Source organism: Triticum aestivum, chromosome 3A (assembly GCF_018294505.1).
Source record: "Triticum aestivum cultivar Chinese Spring chromosome 3A, IWGSC CS RefSeq v2.1, whole genome shotgun sequence".
Classification (NCBI taxonomy): domain Eukaryota; kingdom Viridiplantae; phylum Streptophyta; class Magnoliopsida; order Poales; family Poaceae; genus Triticum; species Triticum aestivum.
The window spans coordinates 375,716,906-375,741,072 of NC_057800.1; the positions used below are offsets into that span (position 1 = coordinate 375,716,906).

Below are 24,167 nucleotides of genomic sequence, written 5' to 3' on the forward strand. Positions count from 1 at the left end.
TATGTTTTCAATTTGTACAAATATCCATCAAACCGCCTGAATTTCCTCTAAGTTTGGCCGAATTCTGGCCGAGTTTATTTTTCAAAAAATGGCATCTGGGCGACCTTGGGCGTCGGTTGGGAAACCGTCCGCCGCCACGCTGATTTATTCGCCGGCGCGCCCCCAGGCGGCGCTATTTCAAGCCCCAGGGGGGCCAAACGGCTGGAGATGCCCTAACTTCTATGGAGCCCAATGCATTTCCCAACTTGAATGCAGCACGGCCTTTCTCACACGATGATGCCCGCTTCACGCGACACTACGGCAACTCCTCGGTACATGTCTTCCAGCTGAGTCACTGTTCCTACGTTTGATAGGTACGCTACAAGAGCATCTATAGTCGGGGGGGGCAAACCGTCCTCAAATGCTCGGGTGGATTGTGCGGTCATGAAATTTTTATTCAGATGGGTGGCTCGGACGGGGTTCAAATGCTCGGGTTGACCGGCACCCCTCATATTTAGCTCAAATATGGGCGGATATGGAGGCGCCCGGGCGAGCCCGTACGCATCCGCCACGTCATACTAACGGCATGGTCCCATGCGAAATCACACGGAAACCTGGCGATCCGATAGACCGGTGGGGTGTGAACGTCGCATGGCGCCGGTTCGACTTATGCCCGAGTCCAAATTCGGATATTTAAGCCTGCAGGCATCCCCCCAACCCTAGCCCATCCACGTCCTTTCTCTCCGCGCCCCAGCCCGAGCCCATCCATTTCTTCTCTCCCGCTCAGGCTCTCTTCCCATGCTCTGCGCCTGTGCCATGGCCTGGAGGAAGATAACCACCTACGCCATGCTCACCTGGAGCGTCGGTACGAGATCCAACAGGAAATTTGGGCAAGGCGTGTCGCTTGTGTCGCGCGCATTGCTGTCGGAGCGCCGGTACGAGATCCAGCAGGACATTCGGGCAGCGCACGCCCGCGCGTCGCCCGCATCGCTTTCGGAGCGTCGGTAAGAGATCCAGCAGGAGATTCGGGCAAGGCGCACCGCGTGCGTTGCCTGCATCGTTATCGGAGCGCCAGTACGAGATCCAGCAGGAAATTTGGGCAAGTCGCGCCACGCGCATCGCCCGCATCGCTGTCGGGCTGCCACCGGACTCGCCGGAGCCGGAGGAGGAGTAGGAGGAGGACTAGGCGGAGGGAAAAGAGTAGCATCTGGCTCCGTGGAGGATGACTAGGAGGCGAAGTAGTTAGAGCAGGAGCTGACGCCAGCTCCGGGCTTCAACATGGAGCAGGAGGAGGCGGAGTTCCCCGTCGCCCAAGCGGACGAGATGGCGGAGCAGTAGGCCTTCCTAGAGTCCATCCAGGATTATGCCTATGTGGAGGCCAACCAACGATTCATCAGGCAGGAACGGGCGTCGACCGATGCCCTCTTCCACGAGGTTGAAGCGGAGATGGATGTGCATGCCGCCGCGGAGGAGCCAGAGGAGCCGCATGAGCCGGAGCTGCAGCTACCGCCCATGTACCCGGCGCCGGGCACGGAGACAGTGGACATCTCCGACAAGGAGTGGCTAGTTGATCTTCGTAGTATGTAAGTTTTTTTTGCATGTTTTTATATGAATTTAAGCCTGTGGGTGTTTGTAGGGTCGAATTTACCAAGTTCGGCTGTAGATGCTCTAATATGCACTAACCCTATATGATGCTAATTCATGCAGAAATGAAATAAACATACAGATAAATAAACATGAAGATTACAACTAACAATTTAAAATGCATACACATTGAATTGAGACATGAGAAAATCTTAGACAGGTCGAATTTAGCAAGGCCATTTTATTTAATCAAAACAGGAACTTGCAAGTCAATAAATAAGGAAGTATATATACCTGTTTTGGTGATTAAATACAGTTCAGAAGATAAGAGTATATGTAATATGTATTAGCTAATATTGGTCACTTAAACCCGCAGACGTGCTCAGTTAGTGATGGAGCACGTCCGTTTTGACCCTTCATTTATGCATTTATGTATGCATGTAACTATGTCCTTTACATTCTTCCTAAATTATCCGGTTAAATACGTGTGATTGGTAGAGATGAAGAGGAAAAGAGAAAAGAAAGAATAAGGATAGTCATAGTGGGGGTAACTTAGGTAAAATTTTGCTTATGTGGCATGTAATTAATAAGGAGAGAGGTGTTTAGAGTAATATAATATGTTACTGTAACATAGCGCTTCCCGAAAAAAAATGAATCTACAAGCTAATAAATAAAGACATTTATGACACTAATGTTATGTTATTTTGCATTATAAAAATAATACTTAAACTAATGTCATATGCATGTCATTAGTCTAAGTTACTCCTCACTATGACCAGACTAAAGAAGAAGATGGTCCGGGGTGTGCCGCATCGGATTGTCCGAGTCCGACAAATATGAGAATTTCCAGCCCGGTCATAGGACAAAGTGAGAGGTTCGATGGAGTGTGTTTTTTCTTTTTTCTTTTTCTGTTTAGACATGACCGGGCAGTTTGATTGGACGTTTGAGGGATCCATTTGTAGACGGTGTAAGACACCGCCAGCCGCTGGCTCCGGTGCTGGTAAACATGGCACGTTGCTTTCTCGCAAGTCGGCAATTCGTGATGTCATGGAATTGCAATTGGGTTTTATTCCAAGACGGTTGACAAAAGCATGCGACACCTCCCGTTTCATTGCATCCGGCCACAATTTCCCAACAACCGAAACCGCTTCACTTTCTCCTCTCCCTCTGCTGTTTAATTGATCCTCCATTCCTCCTACCTGCCTCGGCGCCAACAGACCATCGCAGGGAGGAACGGAATCCCATCTCCCCCTGCCGCTGCTTTTTGTTGCCATGGACGGCGGCTACCGCTCCAAGTCGTACGCCAGCGGCCGCATGCAGATCGAGGCCTATACAGGCGGCGCGCGGCCGGACTTCCGGTCCTTGTCCTACGGCGGCGGCGGGGCGTCGTACCAGTACCAGTACGAGTACGGCTCCGGAGCAGGGCAGGTGACGACGGTGGTGGAGGAGGAGGTGAAGAGGAGCAAGTCTAAGCGGCGGTGGCTGGCGCTGGGTGACCCGGACATGGAGCGGAAGCGGCGGGTGGCGGCGTACAAGGCCTACGCCATGGAGGGCAAGGTGAAGGGATCCTTCCGCAAGAGCTTCAGATGGATCAAGGACCGCTATCTGCACCTCGTCTACGGCGTGTCCTAGCTACTAGCAGTAGCGCAGGCAAGGAACAGCACAGAGCAGATCGATCGAGCTGCAAGAAACAAATTTCTCCTTTGTTGTTTATACTCTACTTGTTTGTGATGCTTGATCAAGGTCAGTAAAGATAGGTAAACATATTCCTCTGCTTTTTTCTTCTTCTTCTTCATGATGTCAATGACTGTCGTGTAAGTTGTATGTATCTGAAAGAAGTTTTGCAGTTCAATTCTTCAACGAATCAATCGACAAAGTGGGTGGTTTGCATACGCGGTTGCTGTTGATGTTTGGTTTTTCCTTATTTCTATTTTATGATGGACCAATATAAACATCAACAACTTCAAATTAGACTAAGTTTTAGATTTACATTAGCTGGTTCTATGAGTTGTTGTTGTTTGGTTTTATGATTTATTTAGTCAATTATTGTGTTCTTCCCTCGCAAAAAAAATTATTGTGTTCTTACGAACTGGTCAGATTAGCTTGCTCTGCGATTGCGTGGAAGGGTGAACGGAAACCTGTATTCTTATGCCAGCTCCATGGCTGTGACATAGCCTACTTTTGACGAGGTCCCAGCCTCAACCTAATCCAGCTTACGAAGACCAAATGACGGGAAACTCAAGTGTTTTTTTATGGATTTCATTAACTTTAAACGAATCGTCAAGGGGTTAAAAACACAATGAACTTACATCCAATCTTTGCATATTAGAATGAACATATAAACAATACAAACGCACAAAGACAAAATATTACGCTCTCGACCACGCCTCTCTTCGTACGTAGCCTGAGAATTGCCCACTTCCACCCCTATCAATGCAATGGTATGCATCTTGAGAAAATTCCTTATTTGACACTGTCTTAAAATTTAGTTCCTTATTTGACCCTGGAAAAAATTTTCTTCCCTATTTAACACTAGTCCTAAATTTTATTCCCTATACGACACTTCCGTCCATTTTAAGCCTAAATGACACCTGAAAAGACGATTTTGCCTCTCATGCGGTATATGTGTGTGCGCGCGTGTGTGTTGTTGCGTGTGTGGGTGCACGCGCACATGTGTGCTGCTGCTGCATGTGTGTGTGAATGTGTGCTGCTGCGTGTATGTTTGCTACTGCGTGTGTACGTGTGCACGTGTGTATTGTTGCGTGCCTATGTGCTGTCTGCGTGTGTGTGTGCTGCGTGCGTGTGTGTTGCTGCGTGCGTGTGCGCGTGCATGTGTGTTGCTGCGCGTGTGTCCGTGTGTGTACGCGCGTGCGTGTTGTTGCGTGTGTGTGCGCGCGTACGTGTGTTGGTGCATGTGTATGTGTTGCTGCGTGTATGCTCCTGCCCTCGCACTGATGCTGTGTGTGCGCTATTGCCCCCCACACACATACCACATGAGGGGCAAAAGAGTCTTTTCATGTGTCATTTAGGCTCAAAATGAACGAAAATGTCATATAGGAAATAAAATTTAGAACTTGTGTCAAATAGAAAAAAAAATTCAGTGTCAAATAAGAAAGCAGATTTTAAGATAGTATCAAATAAGGAATTTTCTCATGCATCTTAGCGTATTCGCGAAAAAAACACCAACGCACAAAGACAAAATATCGCACTGGCAACTGGCACATTTTTTGTCGGCTGGGTAGTGTCGGGCTATGCACACAATAAAACATGTATTGCACACGGTTTGGTTGATTTCATCCTCCTAATCTAGCTGTAAGGAAACACAATCATTTTCTATCAAGAAGAATTAGTGTCACCTCTTATTCATGTGGTGAACTTACCTCACATGAGAGAGGAGTGTTGAAGGAAAAAGAGAAAGATCGGCCCGACGTAGAAGGTGTGACAGCCCTCCAATGCTCATTCAGCGGTCACAAAATCGACTAGGTGCGAGTAATTTTTCAGGCGACTGACACCACGAGTGTGACATGTTTTTACAGTCAGTAGGAAGATGTGGATATACTCATCTACACCCTTCAAATCAAAAAGCATACAACACAAAAGTTATGTGAAACAATAAGATGAAGCTAGTGGTCAAATAAAATTTCAGACGGTCGACGGGGTGCAAAGATTTTGCCAAAATTCATCGATTCATAACATACACACATGAACACGTTTGTGCAGTCCTATACGAGATGTAGATCTACTCGTCAACAACCGTCGTAATGAAAACATACAACACAAAAGTTGTGTGAAACAGTAAGATGAAGCTAGTGGTCAAATGAAAATTTCAAACGGTCAACCTGTGCGAGCATTTTACCAAATTCATTAGTTCATAACATGCACACATGAACACATTCGTTAGTTCAGTAGAAGATGCAGATCTACTCGTCTATGATCGTGAAAACAGAAAATATATTGTATGAAAGTCTGGTGAAACGTTGAGATGAAGCTAGTGGTAAAAGGAAATTTCAAATGGTCGATCACGTGCGAAGAATTTGCCTAAATTCGTCTAAAGAACCTCCAAACATGAGCACGAAATTGAAGATCTATAATCCATGAAATCAGTAGCCGATTGCCTGATGGCCCCTCAACAGCGATGCACCTTTCTCGTGTATAGCTTATTTCAAATTGAAACACGTTTTGTAGGATAGAAGGGATTATGCGAAGGGGATTAAGGAACATGAGGAGAATAGAGCATGTGAAAATCCCACGTACACTATGTGCGAGCTCGCACCCAAAGACCCATCCACATGCCCTATAGGTTGCTCCCCTCAGGCCCGACTTGCTATTCGACCATTCCTCCGGAGCCAGGGCCAGAGGTGCTTTAAGTTTTGTGCGGGCCAAGTTTCTGATGCAGTTCAGACATCCAAAGCCAAAAAAACGCATCCTCGGGGCTGGTCGGTCTTCATGCAGGTTACCAAACACGCCATAAACCTATACCTAGGTGGAGCAAAAGGAAAACTTCGAAGCGATAAGAAGAATGATCAACAAGTTCGAAGCGATAAGAAGAATGATCAACAAGCTATAGTAGCAACCATATCTACACCGATCATCTTTGTGAAGGAAATATGCACTAGAGGCAATAATAAAGTTGTTATTTTATATCTCCTTATATCATGATAAATGTTAATTATTAATGCTAGAATTGTATTAACTGGAAACTTGATACATGTGTGGATACATAGACAAAACACCGTGTCCCTAGTAAGCCTCTACTAGACTAGCTCGTTAATCAAAGATGGTTAAGTTTCCTAACCATAAACATGTGTTGTCATTTGATGAATGGGGTCACATCATTAGGAGAATGATGGGATGGACAAGACCCATCCGTTAGCTTAGCATATTGATCGTTTAGTTTTATTGCTATTATTTTCTTCATGTCAAATACATATTCCTTCGACTATGAGATTATGCAACTCCCGGATACCGGAGGAATACCTTGTGTGCTATCAAACGTCACAACGTAACTGGGTGATTATAAAGATGCTCTACAGGTATCTCCGAAGGTGTTTGTTGAGTTGTCATAGATCAAGATTAGGATTTGTCACTCCGAGTATCAGAGAGGTATCTTTGGGCCCTCTTGGTAATGCACATCATAAGAAGCCTTGCAAGCAAAGTGACTAATGAGTTAGTTACAAGATGATGTATTTGAAGGAAATATGCCTTAGAGGCAATAATAAATTGTTATTTTAGATTTCCTTATATCATGATAAATGTTTATTATTCATGATAGAATTGTATTAACTAGAAACTTGATACATGTGTGGATACATAGAGAAAATACTATGTCCCTAGTAAGCCTCTACTAGACTAGCTCGTTAAATCAAAGATGGTTAATTAAGTTTCCTAACCATAGACATGTGTTGACATTTGATGAACGAGATCACATCATTAGGAGAATGATGTGATGGACAAGACCCATTCGTTAGCTTAGCATATTGATCGTTCAGTTTTATTGCTATTGCTTTCCTCATGTCATATACATATTCCTTTGACTATGAGATTATGCAACTCCCTGATACCGGAGAAATACCTTGTGTGCTATCAAACGTCACAACGTAACTGGGTGATTATAAAGATGCTCTACAGGTATCTCCGAAGGTGTTTGTTGGGTTGGCATAGATCGAGATTAGGGGTCACTCCAAGTATTGGAGAGGTATCTCTGGGCCCTCTCGGTAATGCACGTCATAATAAGCCTTGCAAGAAAAGTGAGTAATGAGTTAGTTGTGGGATGATGTAGTACGAAACGAGTAAAGGGACTTGCCGGTAACGAGATTGAACTAGGTGTGTGGATACCGACGATCAAATCTCGGGCAAGTAACATACCGATGATAAAGGGAATAATGTATGTTGTCATAACGGTTTGACCGATAAATATCTTCGTAGAATATGTAGGAGCCAATATGAAAATTCAGTTTCCGCTATTGGTTATTTACTGGAGAGGTGTCTCGGTCATGTCTACATAGTTCTCGAACCCGTAGGGTCTGCATACTTAACGTTTGATGCCGATTTTGTATTATATGAGTTATGTGATTTGGTGATTGAATGTTGTTCGGAGTCCCGGATGAGATCACAGACATGATGAGGAGTCTCAAAATGGTCGAGTGGTAAAGATTGATATATAGGACGATAGTATTCGGACACTGTTGGGAATATGACTACCAGATATGACCCACCGAGGAGGGGCCGGGTCAATCCTAATGGCGGGTTACTAAAAGAAGCTCAGTGAATATACAAGGCGATGGTTTAGTATGAGACTTGTAGTAGGCCCAAGCCCAAAGGTGGCTTGAGGCCCGTGATTGTAAACCGTCATGTGTAAGAAATACTTGTAAAGAAAGGCATGTAACGGAAGTCACCGAGTCGGACACGTTATATGAGCCGGCCGGGACTCTGTAGGCCGCCAGGCGTCAACCCGTGTATATAAGGGGACGACCCGATGGCGGCTTAGGGTGAGAAACAACAGATCGAGAAGACAAGCTAGCGTATTTCTCTCCTTGGTCATCGAAACCTAGCAATACCACATCAACTGGACTAGGCTTTACCTTCACCGCAAGGGGCCGAACCAGTATAAACCTCACGTGTCCTTTGTCCCGATTAACCCCTTTAACCTTCCTAGTTGCGATGGCTCCACGACTAAGTCCTTTCACTAGGACATCTGCCGTGACGATTCCACGACAGTTGGCACCCACCATGGGGCTAGCACATAGTGGATTTGAGTTCTTGAAGGGCAGCTTCGAAGGGCTCAAGGGATACGCTGTGGGCCGGATGACCAAGAGTCGTCGCGGTAAGCTCTACATCAACGACAAAGGCTGGGGCCCCGACGCCGGCTCAATCGAGTACGGGTACCGGGTCCCTTTCGGCGGAATTCACGTCTTTATCGGCCGGATCGGCGAGCCGGGCCCTGAGCCGGACATCTACACCGACCTCATCGAGACGGCTCAGCGAGCAAGACCCGCCCGGGCTCAACCCGCCGTGAGGCGTGCCTTAGTGGGTTGCATCCATGGAGGGGGATTTTCTGAAGGATTGGTGGATGGCGATGAGACGGCTATTTGCTCTGATGATGAGTCGTCCACGGGCGAGACAGATTCTTTGTATCAATTACAAGATGGCGGGCTTGGGGGCTGTTCCGATGGTAACAGTATTCCGGACCCCTTTGAGCCGCCAAATCGAGCCAGAGTCTTCATGGCTGGCACTCAACCCAGTCAGAATTCTACGGCCGTGGCAGCAATAACCACCGAGTCGGTAGCAGCCGGGTCAGGAGACCCCGCGCGCCCGCCGGCTCAGGTGTTGATGGATCTCATGGATAGGATGACGACTCTATTGACCACCGTGGTTGAACTGGCGGACAAAACTCAGCATGATGCGGATGTGGCACGGTTACGCGAGGAGGTAGCAAAGGCCAAGGAAGACTTGGCGGCAGAGGTGTAGGATCAAAAGTATGTCTAGAGGGGGGTGATTAGACTACTTGACCAATTAAAAATCTATCATTTTCCCAATTTTAGTCTTTGGCAGATTTTAGCTATGTTAGCACAAGTCAAGCAATCTTAACATAATTCAAGCAAGCATGCGAAGAGTCTATGAGCAGCGGAAAGTAAAGCATGCAACTTGCAAGAATGTAAAGGGAAGGGTTTGGAGAATTCAAACGCAATTGGAGACACGGATGTTTTTGTCGTGGTTCCGATAGGTGGTGCTATCGTACATCCACGTTGATGGAGACTTCAACCCACGAAGGGTAACGGGTGCGCGAGTCCACAGAGGGCTCCACCCACGAAGGGTCCACGAAGAAGCAACCTTGTCTATCCCATCATGGCCATCGCCCACGAAGGACTTGCCTCACTAGCGGTAGATCTTCACGAAGTAGGCGATCTCCTTGCCCTTACAAACTCCTTGGTTCAACTCCACAATCTTTGTCAGAGGCTCCCAAGTGACACCTAGCCAATATAGGAGACACCACTCTCCAAGAAGTAACAAATGGTGTGTTGATGATGAACTCCTTGCTCTTGTGCTTCAAATGATAGTCTCCCCAACACTCAACTCTCTCTCACAGGATATGGATTTGGTGGAAAGAAGATTTGAGTGGAAAGCAACTTGGGAAGGCTAGAGATCAAGATTCATATGGTGGGACTGGAATATCTTGGCCTCAACACATGAGTAGGTGGTTCTCTCTCAGAAAATGTGTATTGGAAGTGTATGTATGTTCTGATGGCTCTCTTCACGAATGAAGAGTGGGTGGAGGGGTATATATGGCCTCCACACAAAAACTAACCGTTAGACACAATTTACCAGTCTCGGTGAGATCGAATTGAGAAACTCGGTCGGACCGATTTAGCAAACCTAGTGACCGTTAGGATATTCGGTGGGACTGAGATGCAACTCGGTAGGACCGATATGGTTAGGGTTAGGGCATAACGTAATCTCGGTGTGACCGATTACACAAACTCGGTGGGACCGATTTTGGTAATAAGCTAACCAGAGAGTTGGTCAGGTAAACTCGGTGGGACCGATCGCTCATTTCGGTGGGACCGAAATGTTACAAAAGGGAAACAGAGAGTTTACATTGCAATCTCGGTGGGACCGATCGCTCATCTCGGTAGGACCGAAACGTTATGAAGGGAAACAGAGAGATTACAACCCCATCTCGGTGTGACCGAGATCCCTATCAGTGAGAACGATTTGCCTAGGGCTTGTGGCAGTGGTTATGACATCTGAACTCGGTGGCATCGGATAGAAAGAATCGGTGGGGCCGAGTTTGACTTTTGGTTTAGGTCATATGTGGATGTGGGAAGGTAGTTGAGGGTTTTGGAGCATATCACTAAGCACTATGAAGCAAGAACCTCATCAAGCAACACCTCATCCCTGCTTGATAGTATTGGCTTTTCCTATAGACTCAATGTGATCTTGGATCACTAAAATATAAAATGTAGAGTCTTGAGCTTTGAGCTTGAGCCAATCTTTTTGTCTTTAGTATTTTGAGGGGTCCACTTTCCTCATCCATGCCATGCCAATCATTGAGCTTTTCCTGAAATATTAATCTTGGAATAGCATTAGCTCAATGAGCTATATGTTGTTAGGAATTACCAAAACCACCTAGGGATAGTTGCACTTTCAATCTCTCCCTTTTTGGTAATTGATGACAACATATAGATCAAAGCTTCGACAAATGATAATAAGAGTGAAAACATTGTCGCTTTGAGAAGTATGTGAAAAGCAAGAGCTCCCCCTAAATTTGTGCATATTTTATGATTTGCTTTGGACTGCAAATGCACAGAGAATTAGGCTCATGGGTTACTCTTCCATGTCACATACATCTTGGTGGAGCGCTCAAAATGATAATAATTAAATACATGCACTCATCACCAAGCAAAGTGAATGATCATATAGGGATAAAATGATAATGTCATCCAACAAACATTAATGTAGCATATGATCAAACACACATGATCATCCAAGTATCACACAGACAGAAAGTATCTCAAACAAGCAAAGCAAATAAAGTTCAACCACCAAAGCAAGAGAGAATAAAAAGCAACGCTCTCTCTCGAAGCCTATGATGTATACATTTTTCTCCCCCTTTGGCAACAAGTTACCAAAAATTTCCTAGAAAATGCATAGCACTAAATTGTCTCGCAGGCTTGGTCTTCAGGTGGTGGTGTCCGGATAACTCCAAAAACGAAGGCTTCAGTCGATGTAGATGGAGCTGATGGAGTAGGTGCTGGAGCTGGTGGCACTAAAGTTGTAGCTGGTGCAGATGAAGTGGCTCTGGTGTCTGGAACAGGCACTGCAGCAGACCTCTGAGCTCTAGGCACTCTGGCAAATGCATCAGTGGTTGTCTTGCCCTTCCTCTCCTGCATATCATACTGAAGTTGCTCCACAACAGACTGGATCTCAGTTACCTTCACATCAAAGTCATAGAACTCCTGCTCCACGATCCTCTCCAAGCTCTCCTGGTTTTGAGTCAGGGTGGTCAGTCCCTTCTCAATCCTCAGAGTGGAGGCAATCAAGTAGCCAAGCTGATCTTGCTTGCTCTTCAAAAGATACTGAGATGCTTCTTTAGTAGTTGGCATCCTTGCAGCCTTTTCAGCCTTTGCCTTCTCCTTCTTGGCTTGTGCGTGCACAGAAGATGGTTCATTTTCATCCATCACCATAGTGTTGTCCTCAAATTCTGGGTAGATGGGCAGGTGCTCCTTGTCCAGCAGATATGTGCCAGTGCCCATCTTGGAGTTAATCAACTCTTGGATCTGTGGGGCAAACCCACAACTCCTCTTCGGATCTGCAGCTGTCCTCTTTATGGTTTCCACTATTAGGCTCATGACTTTGAACTTCTGTGGAACATCAAAGATGTGAAGCAAGTTAATTGCATGGCCTCTGATCATCTTGTGATCTCCTGACTTTGGCAAGAGAGTTTGCCTGAGGATCCAGTTGATAGTTGGCAAGCCTGACAGAAGGTAATGTACAGATCCAAACTTGTGTGTCTCAAGAGCAGCATCTGGGATCTCCTTGTACATATGTGCCATGGAGTTGTGATCCTTCTTCGTCTTGGCATAGACATCCAAGTCATCTTCACTCTCTTCTGGAGCATTGATCAATTTTGCCCATTCAGCAACCGTTGACTGGTACCTAGTGCCTTCAGACATCCAGACAATCCTTCCATCTGGGTAGAAGTGAGCTATGGAGTAGAACTGCATGATGAGCTCATCATTCCATTTTGTGAGCTTCTGAGCCACAAACTCATCAACTCCACAAGCCTTGAAGCTGTCATATACACCAGGGAAGTGATCCTCATTTTCCTCAATGAATGTCCAATCGACCCATCTCATGTCACACACTATGGGCTTCTTGTCAAGCAAGATGGTCTCATAGAAGTCCTGTTGTTCCTTTGTATGGAACCTGTAGTCCACAACAGTCCTTCTCCTGGTGGCATATGGATCCGACTCTCTCCATAGCCTTAGACTTGAGTCCTTCCTGACTTTCATGCTCTCTGCAACTGGATGAGCATCATTGTGATCTGGAATTTTTAGCTTTAACTTCCTCAAGACAATAGAATCATCTTCTTCTTCCATTGCAGCTTCGGGCATTGGGGCCTTGTTCTTCTCTACAGCTGGAATGTTCCTGGTACTCCTCTTTGGTTTTGGCATTGGAGCTGGAGCAGCAGTCTTAGGAGCAGTCTTAGGCTTAGATGGAACAGCCCGTGCCCTTATAGTATCTCCCATAAGCTTTTGAGCTTTGGGTGCTGGTGCTGCATCCTCTTCCTCTTCCTCTTCTTCAGAGTCTTTCATGATTGAGGATCTCCCAAGCACTCTGGCAGTGGTCTTCTTGACCCTCTCTTTCCTCTTCTTCTCTGCCACAACCTGCTCTTTGGGTGCAGATCCCAAAGTATCTTGAGTAGATGCTCTGGCCTTAGACATTGGAATTCTCTTGGCAGGAACCTTTTGCTTCATGCCTGGCTTGGTGGCAGCAGTTGTGCCATATTCCTTCTTCAGGACTTTCCTCTTCGAGGTGGTTTCTTCTTCCTCAGCCACATAGTACTCATCCTCTGACTTTGAGGTTCTTTTCTTGCTAGCCCTGGCGGCAGCCTTTGGCAGATTGCTTGGTGTGCTCCTGCTGCTATCATCTGAGCTGCTAGAGGGACTAGTGCCCTCACTCAAGTGAACCTGCTCCTATGACTTGTTCTGGCTGTCACTTTGACCAGACATATTGCAATCTCTGACAACTGACCCTGTGAATAGATTATAGATGAGGTAGAGTGGATGAGCACCACCAAATACAGAGGTTTTTGCAAAAGAATGAATTAAAAACTTAGTTTTAGTTTTCCTCAGAAAGCATTTCGGATCTACCGATTTGCAAACTCGGTGATACCGAAGCAGCTTTTGGAACCTAAACTAGTGAATTTAGTCAGACCGAGTCACAGTTCGGTGGCACCGAGACTACTAGGGTTTCACAAAGTGCTGAACTTGGTCACACTAATTTGCAATTCTCGGCCAGACCGAGAATCACATGTGCAATGGCGTGAGCCAAATCGGTGGAACCGATTTCATCAACTCAGTCGGTCCGAGATGGTTTCGGCGGAAACCTAACCCTAAATTTTTCAATTCACGACTAAACTACGGAGTGTTTTTGATGGATAGAACGATCTCAATCATGGCAAGATTCATGGCAAAGCAATGTGCTGGGGAATTGGAGTTAGAACAGCACAAGGTTCAAGTCCATACCCTAGTTCGGCGATGAACTTGCTACGGCGGCAACGGCGGAGATGATCCCGTTGACGGCGGCGGAGACCAGCGACAGGAGGCGGCTGGCGACGAGGAGGACGATCTGGAGACCCAGGGAGGCAGAGCGGGCTAAGCGCGGGCGAAAGAGTTTGGGGAAAATTTCCAAAATTTTGCCCGTGGGTATATATAGCCCGACCCTGTCAGTGTGACAGAGTGGAACAACTCGGTGGCACCGAGATTCATAACTGCAAGCAGTTACTGAAACTCGGTGTGACCGAAAAGTTCGAATCGGTTGCACCGAGATTGAAAACCTAGATCGACTTAGTGATCTCGGTATGACCGAATGGATGAATCGATCAGACCGAAACGCACAAAGAAGTTTTGGAAGTTTAAGTCTATGACGAATCGGGGACTCCGAGTGCTCCTCACACAGAGTGGTTCGAATCTGACTTGATCAAATTTTGTGATGTAGCATGAATAGAGTTTGAGACGAGAAAAGCATAGATAGCTAGAGGAGGTTCTTAGGCATTCTTGTCCATCCACTTGGCAAGAAAAAGAAACCAATCAATCAAAACAACAAGTGGATGTCCTCGAATGAGTAAGTTATGCAACCAACATGCTCACACAGTAAAATGACAAATGAAATATGTGGCAAAGCAAGCACAAACAATTCTAGCATCTATCAAGCAATTGGCGATGACTAGGTCATCTATATATGAGTATATTGACTTAGGAGTCAAATGAGAACATTTGATCATAGGTCATACTCATCATTTAAGCACAAGTGGACTTTTACATAAAGGGTTGTTGTGTTCACACCATTAGAGTTGCTTTAACTCAATTGTTAGAGTAAAGCTCCCCCTAGATGTGAGATCCCCCCTAAGAGGGATGAACTAACCTTGGGTTTTGTCGATGATGACTTCATGTAGATGTTGAAGATGTGGATGCTCGATGTTGATGTATATCATTTGGAGCTATCCTTTGGAGTGAGTTGCACTTTCAATACCTACACGGGTTAGTCCCACAAGGAACAAATAAGGATATCCATAGACATAGAGTGATGCACACACAAGATGATGTCTATGAAAGATTTAGGTTACCTTGACCCTTGTCTTACCAACAAGAGGGTTTGTGACTCCTTGAACTAGTGCAAGATGTGGAAGTTGATTGCACTTGTTCTTGCCAAAATGGTAAGAGTGAAGTATGTCGGCGGAGTCACCCTCAAGAACTCTCTAGTTCTTCTTCTTCAGGTTCCACACCATCTTGATGGGAATCCTCGGAGTTGTATTTGTACTTGATGAAGTGGAACTTGATGTAGTCTTGGGAATCCACTTGACCAAGGCCTTAGGAGCTTCTTCATATGCATCAATTTACTCTTGAAGCTTGTGCTTGCCTTTTTGCTTGTGGTCTTGTGGTGGAAGATCATCTTGAGCTTGTGTCCCTTTGGAAGAAGTAGGATCATACTTCTCTTGTTGAGGAACAAACTTCGTCTTGGGGTATTGATCTTCTTACCACTCAACTCCATTGGCATTGAACTTTCGTTCAAAACCAATACCTTGATTCTTCCGGTGCCTTCCTTGCTTGCGTACAATTTCCTCAAATTGCTTGCTCCTAGCAAGGCTCTTGTAAACACCTTTCTCTATAATTCCCTTCAATAAGCTATTTTCTTGCTCAAGTGTAACTTGGCTAAGAGAATCATTAGTGGAATCAAGAGAACTACTAGAAGCAACAACATTGGATTTAGCATGATTATTGTTACTACTAGAGGAAGAATCTTTCTTGTTCTTGTTACTAGACTTGACTTGAGGCATGTAAGTGGATAAGAGTAAACGCTTGGCAATGTAAGAAGAACTTTTCTTGCGAAGATCATCATTGATTGCCTTTAAGAACTCATGCTCTTGCTCAAGGTTGAGCTTTTCAAAACGTAATTTCTCATGAGTCCTTAAAAGTTCTCGATCATTTCCTAAGATAGTTTCATGAGATAACTTAAGAGTGTTTAGTTCTTTAGTTAGAGACTCAATCTTCTCTTTATCATTGCCATTCGTTTCATCATAGTATTCATCACTATAGTTGTCAACCAGTAAATCATCATCACCTAACAAGTCATCTTCATCACTATTGAAATCAACATACTCGGGGCGTGATACCTTTGGACCTTTGGCCATGAAGCATCTTCCAATTCCTTCACTTGGTGAATCAAATATGTCGTAGGAGTTGGTTGACACAAGTGCTAGACCGGCAACACCTTCATCTTGAGTATATTCAGAGTCGGAGTGCTAGCTTCTCTCGGAGTCATTGTCGGAGTCGGAGCCGGATACCCATTCACCAACATGAGCTTGATGTCTTCGTTTTGTTAGGTCCTTGATGACTTGTCCTTCCTTTCCGAATCCTTGCTTCTCCGAGAGGGTCTTCGTTCATATCGATCATCCCTACTCCTTCTCTCCCTTGATGGTGATTCTTCTCTTCTACTTCTTCTTTTGGGAGAATCTTCTATTCTCTTGTGGGGAGCCGTACACTCATTGGAGTAGTGTCTGGGTCTTCCACAATTCTAGCAGTTTCGCTCTCAACTAGAAGATCTTTTGTCATTGTAGGACCTTGACTTGGAACTTCTCTCTTTGCTTCTATTCTTGTAGAACTTGTTGAAGTTCTTCACCATTAGGCTCAATTTTTCATTGAAGGTTTGTTTCTCACTTGATGATGTGGGGGCTTCACATGAGGCTTTGTAAGCACCACTTGACTTGTTATGGAGCTCCTCCTTATCCTTGAGTGACATCTCATGAGCAACAATTCTTCCAATGACTTCCGTTCGCTTGAGATCTTTGTAATTTGGCATCATTTGGATCAATGTGCATACGGTATCGTATTTTCCATCCAAGGCTCTTAGGATCTTCTTGATGATGAATTTGTCGGTCATCTCTTCACTTCCTAAGCCGGCAATCTCATTTGTGATAAGAGCAAGCCTAGAGTACATTTCAGCGACACCTTCACCATCCTTCATTTTGAACTTGTCAAGTTGACTTTGAAGCACATCCAACTTGGATTCCTTGACGGAGTCGGTACCTTCGTGCATATCAATCAAAGTATCCCAAATTTCCTTTGCATTCTCAAGACGGCTGATTTTGTTGAATTCTTCGGGGCACAATCCGTTGAAGAGGATATCACAAGCTTGAGCATTGTATTGTAGCATCTTCAACTCTTCCGCGGTGGCTTCACAATTCGGTTCTCTCCCATCAAAGAATTCACCTTGCAAGCCAACACACACAATAGCCCAAACGGCGGGGTTATGTCCAAGAATATGCATTTTCATCTTATGCTTCCAACTAGCAAAATTAGTGCCATCAAAGTAAGGACCTCTACGGTGGTAATTTCCCTCGCTAGACGCCATACTCTCCTAGGTTGTGAAACCAAGGCTATGACCACCAAAAGCTATGGAAATCAAAGCAAATGGAGACCAAAGCTCTGATAACACTTGTAGGATCGAAAGTATGTCTAGAGGGGGGTGATTAGACTACTTGACCAATTAAAAATCTATCATTTTCCCAATTTTAGTCTTTGGCAGATTTTAGCTATCTTAGCACAAGTCAAGCAATCTTAACACAATTCAAGCAAGCATGCAAAGAGTCTATGAGCAGCGGAAAGTAAAGCATGCAACTTGCAAGAATGTAAAGGGAAGGTTTGGAGAATTCAAACGCAATTGGAGACACGGATGTTTTTGTCGTGGTTCCGATAGGTGGTGCTATCGTACATCCACGTTGATGGAGACTTCAACCCACGAAGGGTAACGGTTGCGTGAGTCCATGGAGGGCTCCACCCACGAAGGGTCCACGAAGAAGCAACCTTGTCTATCCCATCATGGCCATCGCCCACAAAGGACTTGCCTCACTAGCGGTAGATCTTCACGAAGTAGGCGATCTCCTTGCCCTTACAAACTCCTTGGTTCAACTCCACAATCTTTGTCGGAGGCTCCCAAGTGACACCTAGCCAATCTAGGAGACACCACTCTCCAAGAAGTAACAAATGGTGTGTTGATGATGAACTCCTTGCTCTTGTGATTCAAATAATAGTCTCCCCAACACTCAACTCTCTCTCACAAGATATGGATTTGGTGGAAAGAAGATTTGAGTGGAAAGCAACTTGGGAAGGCTAGAGATCAAGATTCATATGGTGGGAATGGAATATCTTGGCCTCAACACATGAGTAGGTGGTTCTCTCTCAGAAAATGTGTATTGGAAGTGTATGTATGTTCTGATGGCTCTCTTCACGAATGAAGAGTGAGTGGAGGGGTATATATAGCCTCCACACAAAAACTAACCGTTAGACACAATTTACCAATCTCGGTGATACCGAATTGAGAAACTCGGTCGGACCGATTTAGCAAACCTAGTGACCGTTAGGATTTTTGGTGGGACTGAGATGAAACTCGGTAGGACCGATATGGTTAGGGTTAGGGCATAACGTAATCTCGGTGTGACCGATTACACAAACTCGGTGGGACCGATTTTGGTAATAAGCTAACCAGAGAGTTGGTCAGGTAAACTCGGTGGGACCGATCGCTCATTTCGGTGGGACCGAAATGTTACAAAAGGGAAACAGAGAGTTTACATTGGAATCTCGGTGGGACCGATCGCTCATCTCGGTAGGACCGAAACGTTACGAAGGGAAACAGAGAAATTACAACCCCATCATGGTGTGACCGAGATCCCTATCGGTGAGACCGATTTGCCTAGGGTTTGTGGCAGTGGCTATGACATCTGAACTCAGTGGCGCCGGATAGAAAGAATTGGTGGGGCCGAGTTTGAATTTTGGTTTAGGTCATATGTGGATGTGGGAAGGTAGTTGAGGGTTTTGGAGCATATCACTAAGCACTATGAAGCAAGAACCTCATCAAGCAACACCTCATCCCTCCTTGATAGTATTGGCTTTTCCTATAGACTCAATGTGATCTTGGATCACTAAAATATAAAATGTAGAGTCTTGAGCTTTGAGCTTGAGCCAATCTTTTTGTCCTTAGTATTTTGAGGGGTCCACTTTCCTCATCCATGCCATGCCAATCATTGAGCTTTTCCTGAAATATTAATCTTAGAATAGCATTAGCTCAATGAGCTATATGTTGTTAGGAATTACCAAAACCACCTAGGGATAGTTGCACTTTCAAGAGGACATCAGGATAGCTGCAGAGCAGGCGGCTCTGGATGCTCGTGCTCAGCAGCTTCAAGCGGAGACTTTCCGGCTCTCGGTGGATCTAAATGCATCAAATGAGGTCATGAGGAGAAGGCACCAAAAAGCTCAATCACGTCTGCCTCTGACATATGATCCTAGGAACCTCTTCCATACACCTGGAGCTGGTCCCAGTAACCCGCCAGAGGCAAACCGGATCATAACACCCGGGACCGGAGCGCCGGTTCAACCGCGGGCCATAGAGCCCCCTCGTGTGAATACCGCTCCGCCTCGTTACACGCCAACACCACCGGGTCACTTCTCTAACCCTTTGGAGAATCTTATTGCTGCGTTGGCTCGTCTGGCGGCTCTTCCGATGGAAGGTGGCTCTCCGACAGCGATTGAAACACGACGGGTCAGAGAACTTCTTCAAACGGCTCTGGCACAATAGGATGCATATTCTTATAGTCGAGATAGAATCCATTCAACCCCTCGCCCAAGCCGGAGCCCAAGCTATAGCAGGCATATGGACTCAGCAGCCATGTCAAGAAACGCCTAGTGTCGTAACCAACCACGCGGGCGTGACCCGGCCCCGGGCGGAGCCTTTAATTTGTTGGATCAGGAGAGGATCCGTCAAGAGGCTGAACATGCAGTTCAACAGGCGGCTGAGCAGGCGGCTCACCAAGCTTTTCCAGTTTATCCAGCGACCTCTGTTGAAGCAGGGGTGGCCACAAGGACAGGAGGAGCCCCTTGTCTTGTGCCAGCTCTTCGTAATGAGCGTTTGCCAAAGGACATTAAGGAGCCTCGTAATGTGCCCAATTACACAGCCGACCTGCAGCCCGGATCATGGATTGAAAGTTATGAGATGGCCATGGAGTTATTAGAGGTCAGTGGCGCAACAATGGCTAAATACTTCACCATGATGTTGGATGGAACATCTCGTACTTGGTTAAAGGGGTTGCCGCCCAACTCCATCGGCTCATGGGCGGAGTTAAAGGCCCAGTTCATTCAGAACTTTAAAGATACCTGTAAACAGCCCATGTCGATCATGGACTTGACTAACTGCAAGCAAGAGGAAGGAGAATCCACGACCCATTGGGTGCACCGGGTCAAGGAAATAATACATTCATTCGATAAGATGGATGCCGGCTCCGCGGTCTTAATGTTCGAGAAAAATTGCCGTTTTGAACCTCTGAAACAGAAACTGGGGCGGCTCAAGCGTGACTGTAATGACATCGGCCAGCTAATGGCGGCTCTCGTCAAGTACGCCGATTCTGACAATACCAAGGATCTCACATCTGATGAAGAGAAGACAGGGAAGGGGAAGAAGAACGACAATGGAAAAGGTCACCAGCACAACCCGGCGAATCAAGGGAGGTAATAAACATAAGGCTGGCGGTAGTCTGGAGTTTGTGGCTAACGCCAGTACACAAGGCAACAATCAACGACGCAAGGGGAGGCCACCTCCTCAGTCTGGCGGGTCAGGTCCCACCCTTGAGCAGCTGTTAAACGAACCTTGTCCAAGACACGGCACCCGGGAGAAGCTAGCTACCCATTTGTGGAAAGATTGTATGATCATGAAGGCTTTTAAGAATTTTAACATATTCGATGGTAACCACGGACCTGAAGGCGGCTCAGGTGGTTGCGGCTTTAATGGCCCGGGCGCCGGCTCAAGCGGTGGCGATTTTCATGGTCAGGGCCATCAAGGTAGTCAAGGCGGCTATAATCAGCAATCCAGCCAGGGCAGTCAGCAGCAGCAGCAGTCCGGGTATTAGAGTAACCCAAAGCAGCTGAACGGTGGGCAGTATCATGTGTTCACCATCAGTTTGTGCAAGAGGGACCAGAAACTTCATAAGAGGGCTGTAAATGCTGTTGAGTCGGCGGTTCCATGTTATGGTCTGAGCAACCTATTGTATGGAGTAGGGAAGATCATCCTCCCCGGGTCGATAATCCGGGTCATCTGGCTTTGGTGGTGGCACCTCAGGTTGGTGGATATAAGTTCACTAAGGTACTCATGGACGGAGGCAGTAGCATCAACATCCTATATTATGAGATGTTCTGTCGCATGGGGTTGACTGATAAAAGTCTTAAAACATCCAATGTTGTTTTTCATGGAGTTGTGCCAGGTAAGTCAGCATATCCAGTTGGTAAGATTGAGCTGGAAGTAGCCTTTGGGGATGAGTATGATTCTAGGGCTGAGAAGTTAACTTTTGAAGTGGTTAAAATCAAAAGCCCGTATCACGCTCTGTTTGGACGGCCGGCTTATGCTAAGTTCATGGCATGGTCCTGTTATGTTTATCCGCAACTCAAGATACCGGGTTATAAGGGCACCATCACAGTGCATGGAAGCCGGAAGATAGCCCTGGAATGTGAGGAAGGCGATGCTGCTTACACCGAGTCTATTTGTGCAACAGAGGAATTGAAGTTTTATAAGGATAATGTTGACCCGGCGGATATGAAATCTTTGAAAAAGCCAACTATGGAGCATGAGCCGGCGTTGAAATTTAAATCAGCTGATGATACTAAGATGATTGATTTTTTTGCCCAGCGACTCATCCAAACAGTTCATTATCAGTGCGAATTTGGATCCAAAATAGGAAAGCGCGCTCATCGAGTTCATCTGTGAGAACCGGGACATCTTTGCATGGAAACCTTCTGACATGCCGGGTGTACCGAGGAACTCGCTGAGCACACTCTCAACATTGATCCAAAGATTAAGCCGGTCAGACAGTTTCTTCGGTAGTTTAATGTGGAAAGGCGTAAGGTTATTGGAGAAGAGGTAGCCCGACTCTTGGCGGCTAGTTTTATTGTTGAAGTTTTTCACCCAGAGTGGTTGGCTAACCCGGTGCTTGTACTCAAAAAGAACGGCACCTAGCGTACACTACAAAAAAATACACTTCCGTGATGATACGTGTTTGTCACAGTAGGTCGTTTTTTTGTCATGCATGTACATCCATGACAAATTTATGACAGAATCAAGATAGTCATACCTGTGCTGTCGTAGAAGTGTTCCATGACATTACCAAAATTATCATCACGGAAGTGTCCACTTCCATGACAATAAATCGTGCGTCACAGAAGTGCTTTCATCAAGGGTGACCGACACGTGGCATCCACCGTAATGGAACGCCGTTAAGCTATCGGGTCGGGTTTTGGATTCGATAACCCGTTAACAGCCCCGACCAATGGGGATTTTCCACGTGTAAAATCATCATTGGCTGGAGGAGACACGTGTCAACTCATCCAATGGGCGAGTCACGCCTGTCGGTGTCAAAACCGGCGGATCTCGGGTAGGGGGTGCCGAACTGTGCGTCTAGGCCAGATGGTAACAGGAGGCAAGGGACACGAAGTTTTACCCAGGTTCGGGCCCTCTTGATGGAGGTAAAACCCTACGTCCTGCTTGATTAATATTGATGATATGGGTAGTACAAGAGTAGATCTACCACAAGATCGGAGAGGCTAAACCCTAGAAGCTAGCCTATGGTATGATTGTTGTTTTGTATGTTGTCCTACGGACTAAAACCCTCCGGTTTATATAGACAACGGAGAGGGATAGGGTTACACAAAGTCGGTTACAATGGTAGGAGATCTGCATATCCGTATCGCCAAGCTTGCCTTCCACGCCAAGGAAAGTCCCCTCCGGACACGGGACGAAGTCTTCAATCTTGTATCTTCATAGTCCAGGAGTTCGGCTGAAGGTATAGTCCGGCCATCCGGACACCCCCTAATCCAGGACTCCCTCAGTAGCCCCTGAACCAGGCTTCAATGATGACGAGTCCGACGCGCAGTTTGTCTTCGGCATTGCGAGGCGGGTTCCTCCTCCAAGTACTTCATAAAAGATTTTGAACACAAAGATAGTGTCCGTCTCTGCAAAATAAGTTTCCACATATTGGCATAGAGAGAATAATATTTACACAAATCTAATCTGCTGACGTATTCCGTAGCATGACGCACCACGGCCAAGCCTTTATTCGAATTGTTTTACTATCCCACCTCAGCGCGTCATGCGAGGCGGTTTCCTTGGCACGTCTTGTTAAAGCAGAGATCGTGTCCCCTTATTCCGGGATTCTCATCAATACGGGCGTGGGTAACCCAACCGTGCCATTGATTATGGCGCTTGGAGATAAGCGAGTTTTACCAGGCTGGTGGGGACACGTAGTTGCGTCCATCCATATAAGGGGATAAGGATCCACCTTTTCACCTACGCCTTCTTCCTCCTTTGCCTATCCATTCTCGCGCACTCGAGCTCCAGCGCCCAAGTCCGCACTCCCCACCTCAACCTTCTCCAGCCATGTCCGGAGCGGGAGGCAAGTGGATGGTCTCCTCCGTCATGGAGGGACACATCAAAAAACTGAGGAAGGCCAGATACTTGTCTAACGACATTGCGTACCGGCTTCCTGAAGAGTGGCAGCTCCTCCCCACCCCAAGGCCCCATGAGAGGGTAGTGTTCCTTCCCCACTTCCTCCGCGGACTGGGCTTTCTATCCACCCATTCGTCTGGGGACTCATGTTCTACTACGGCCTGGATTTCCATGATCTGGCCCTGAATTTCATCCTCAACATCTCGGTGTTTATCGTCATGTGCGAGGCTTTCCTCTGCATCCGCCCCCATTTCGGCCTATGGCTCAAGACTTTTAATGTCAAGCCGAAGGTGGTGCACGGCAACCAGGTGGAGTGCGGAGGCGCCATGGTGGGCAAGATGCCCAATGTCTTATGGCTCGAGGGCTCCTTTGTGGAGACCCTGAAGGGGTGGCAATCGGGGTGGTTTTACATCACCGAGCCGCGCGACCCTGAGTGGGTCGCAGCCCTCGAGTTCCGGTCCGGACCTCCAACGCGGCTCACATCCTGGAAAGAGACGGGCCTGTCGTGGGGCAGCAAAGGAGAGGTGACTGGACTGCAAACATGCATCCAAACCCTGGTGGACAAGCAGCTCAGGCTTGTCAACGTAGTCCAGGTCATGCTCATCCGTCGGATCCTCCCGTGTCAACAACGGGCCTTCAATCTGTGGGAGTTCAACCCGGCGCAGCACCGAACTCTGAGCAGGCTCTTCGACACGACGTACGAAGATGTCTGGAAGGTGCTTTTCAAGGGTGCCGAGGCTCCCGCATCCGCTACCGAGGATCGCGGATTCAGCATGCAGCGTCACGCCAGCACGGTAAGTTGTTTGTGCCTTTTACAGGGTATATGTTTTTCATAGTTT

At 46.5% G+C, this 24,167-nt stretch overlaps 1 protein-coding gene across 1 annotated transcript; it reads left to right on the forward strand.

Moving 5' to 3' along the window:
* The first annotated feature begins 2,656 nt into the window (after positions 1-2,656).
* On the forward strand, positions 2,657-3,455 carry LOC123058345 (uncharacterized). The gene has a single exon (XM_044481092.1). It carries the CDS (start codon positions 2,836-2,838, stop codon positions 3,193-3,195), a length of 360 nt encoding a protein of 119 aa, XP_044337027.1. The 5' UTR covers positions 2,657-2,835; the 3' UTR covers positions 3,196-3,455.
* The last annotated feature ends 20,712 nt before the right edge of the window (positions 3,456-24,167 follow it).

Excerpts from the sequence above, each read along its gene's own strand:
- LOC123058345 (XM_044481092.1), top strand. The coding sequence starts at position 2,836 with ATGGACGGCGGCTACCGCTCCAAGTCGTACGCCAGCGGCCGCATGCAG.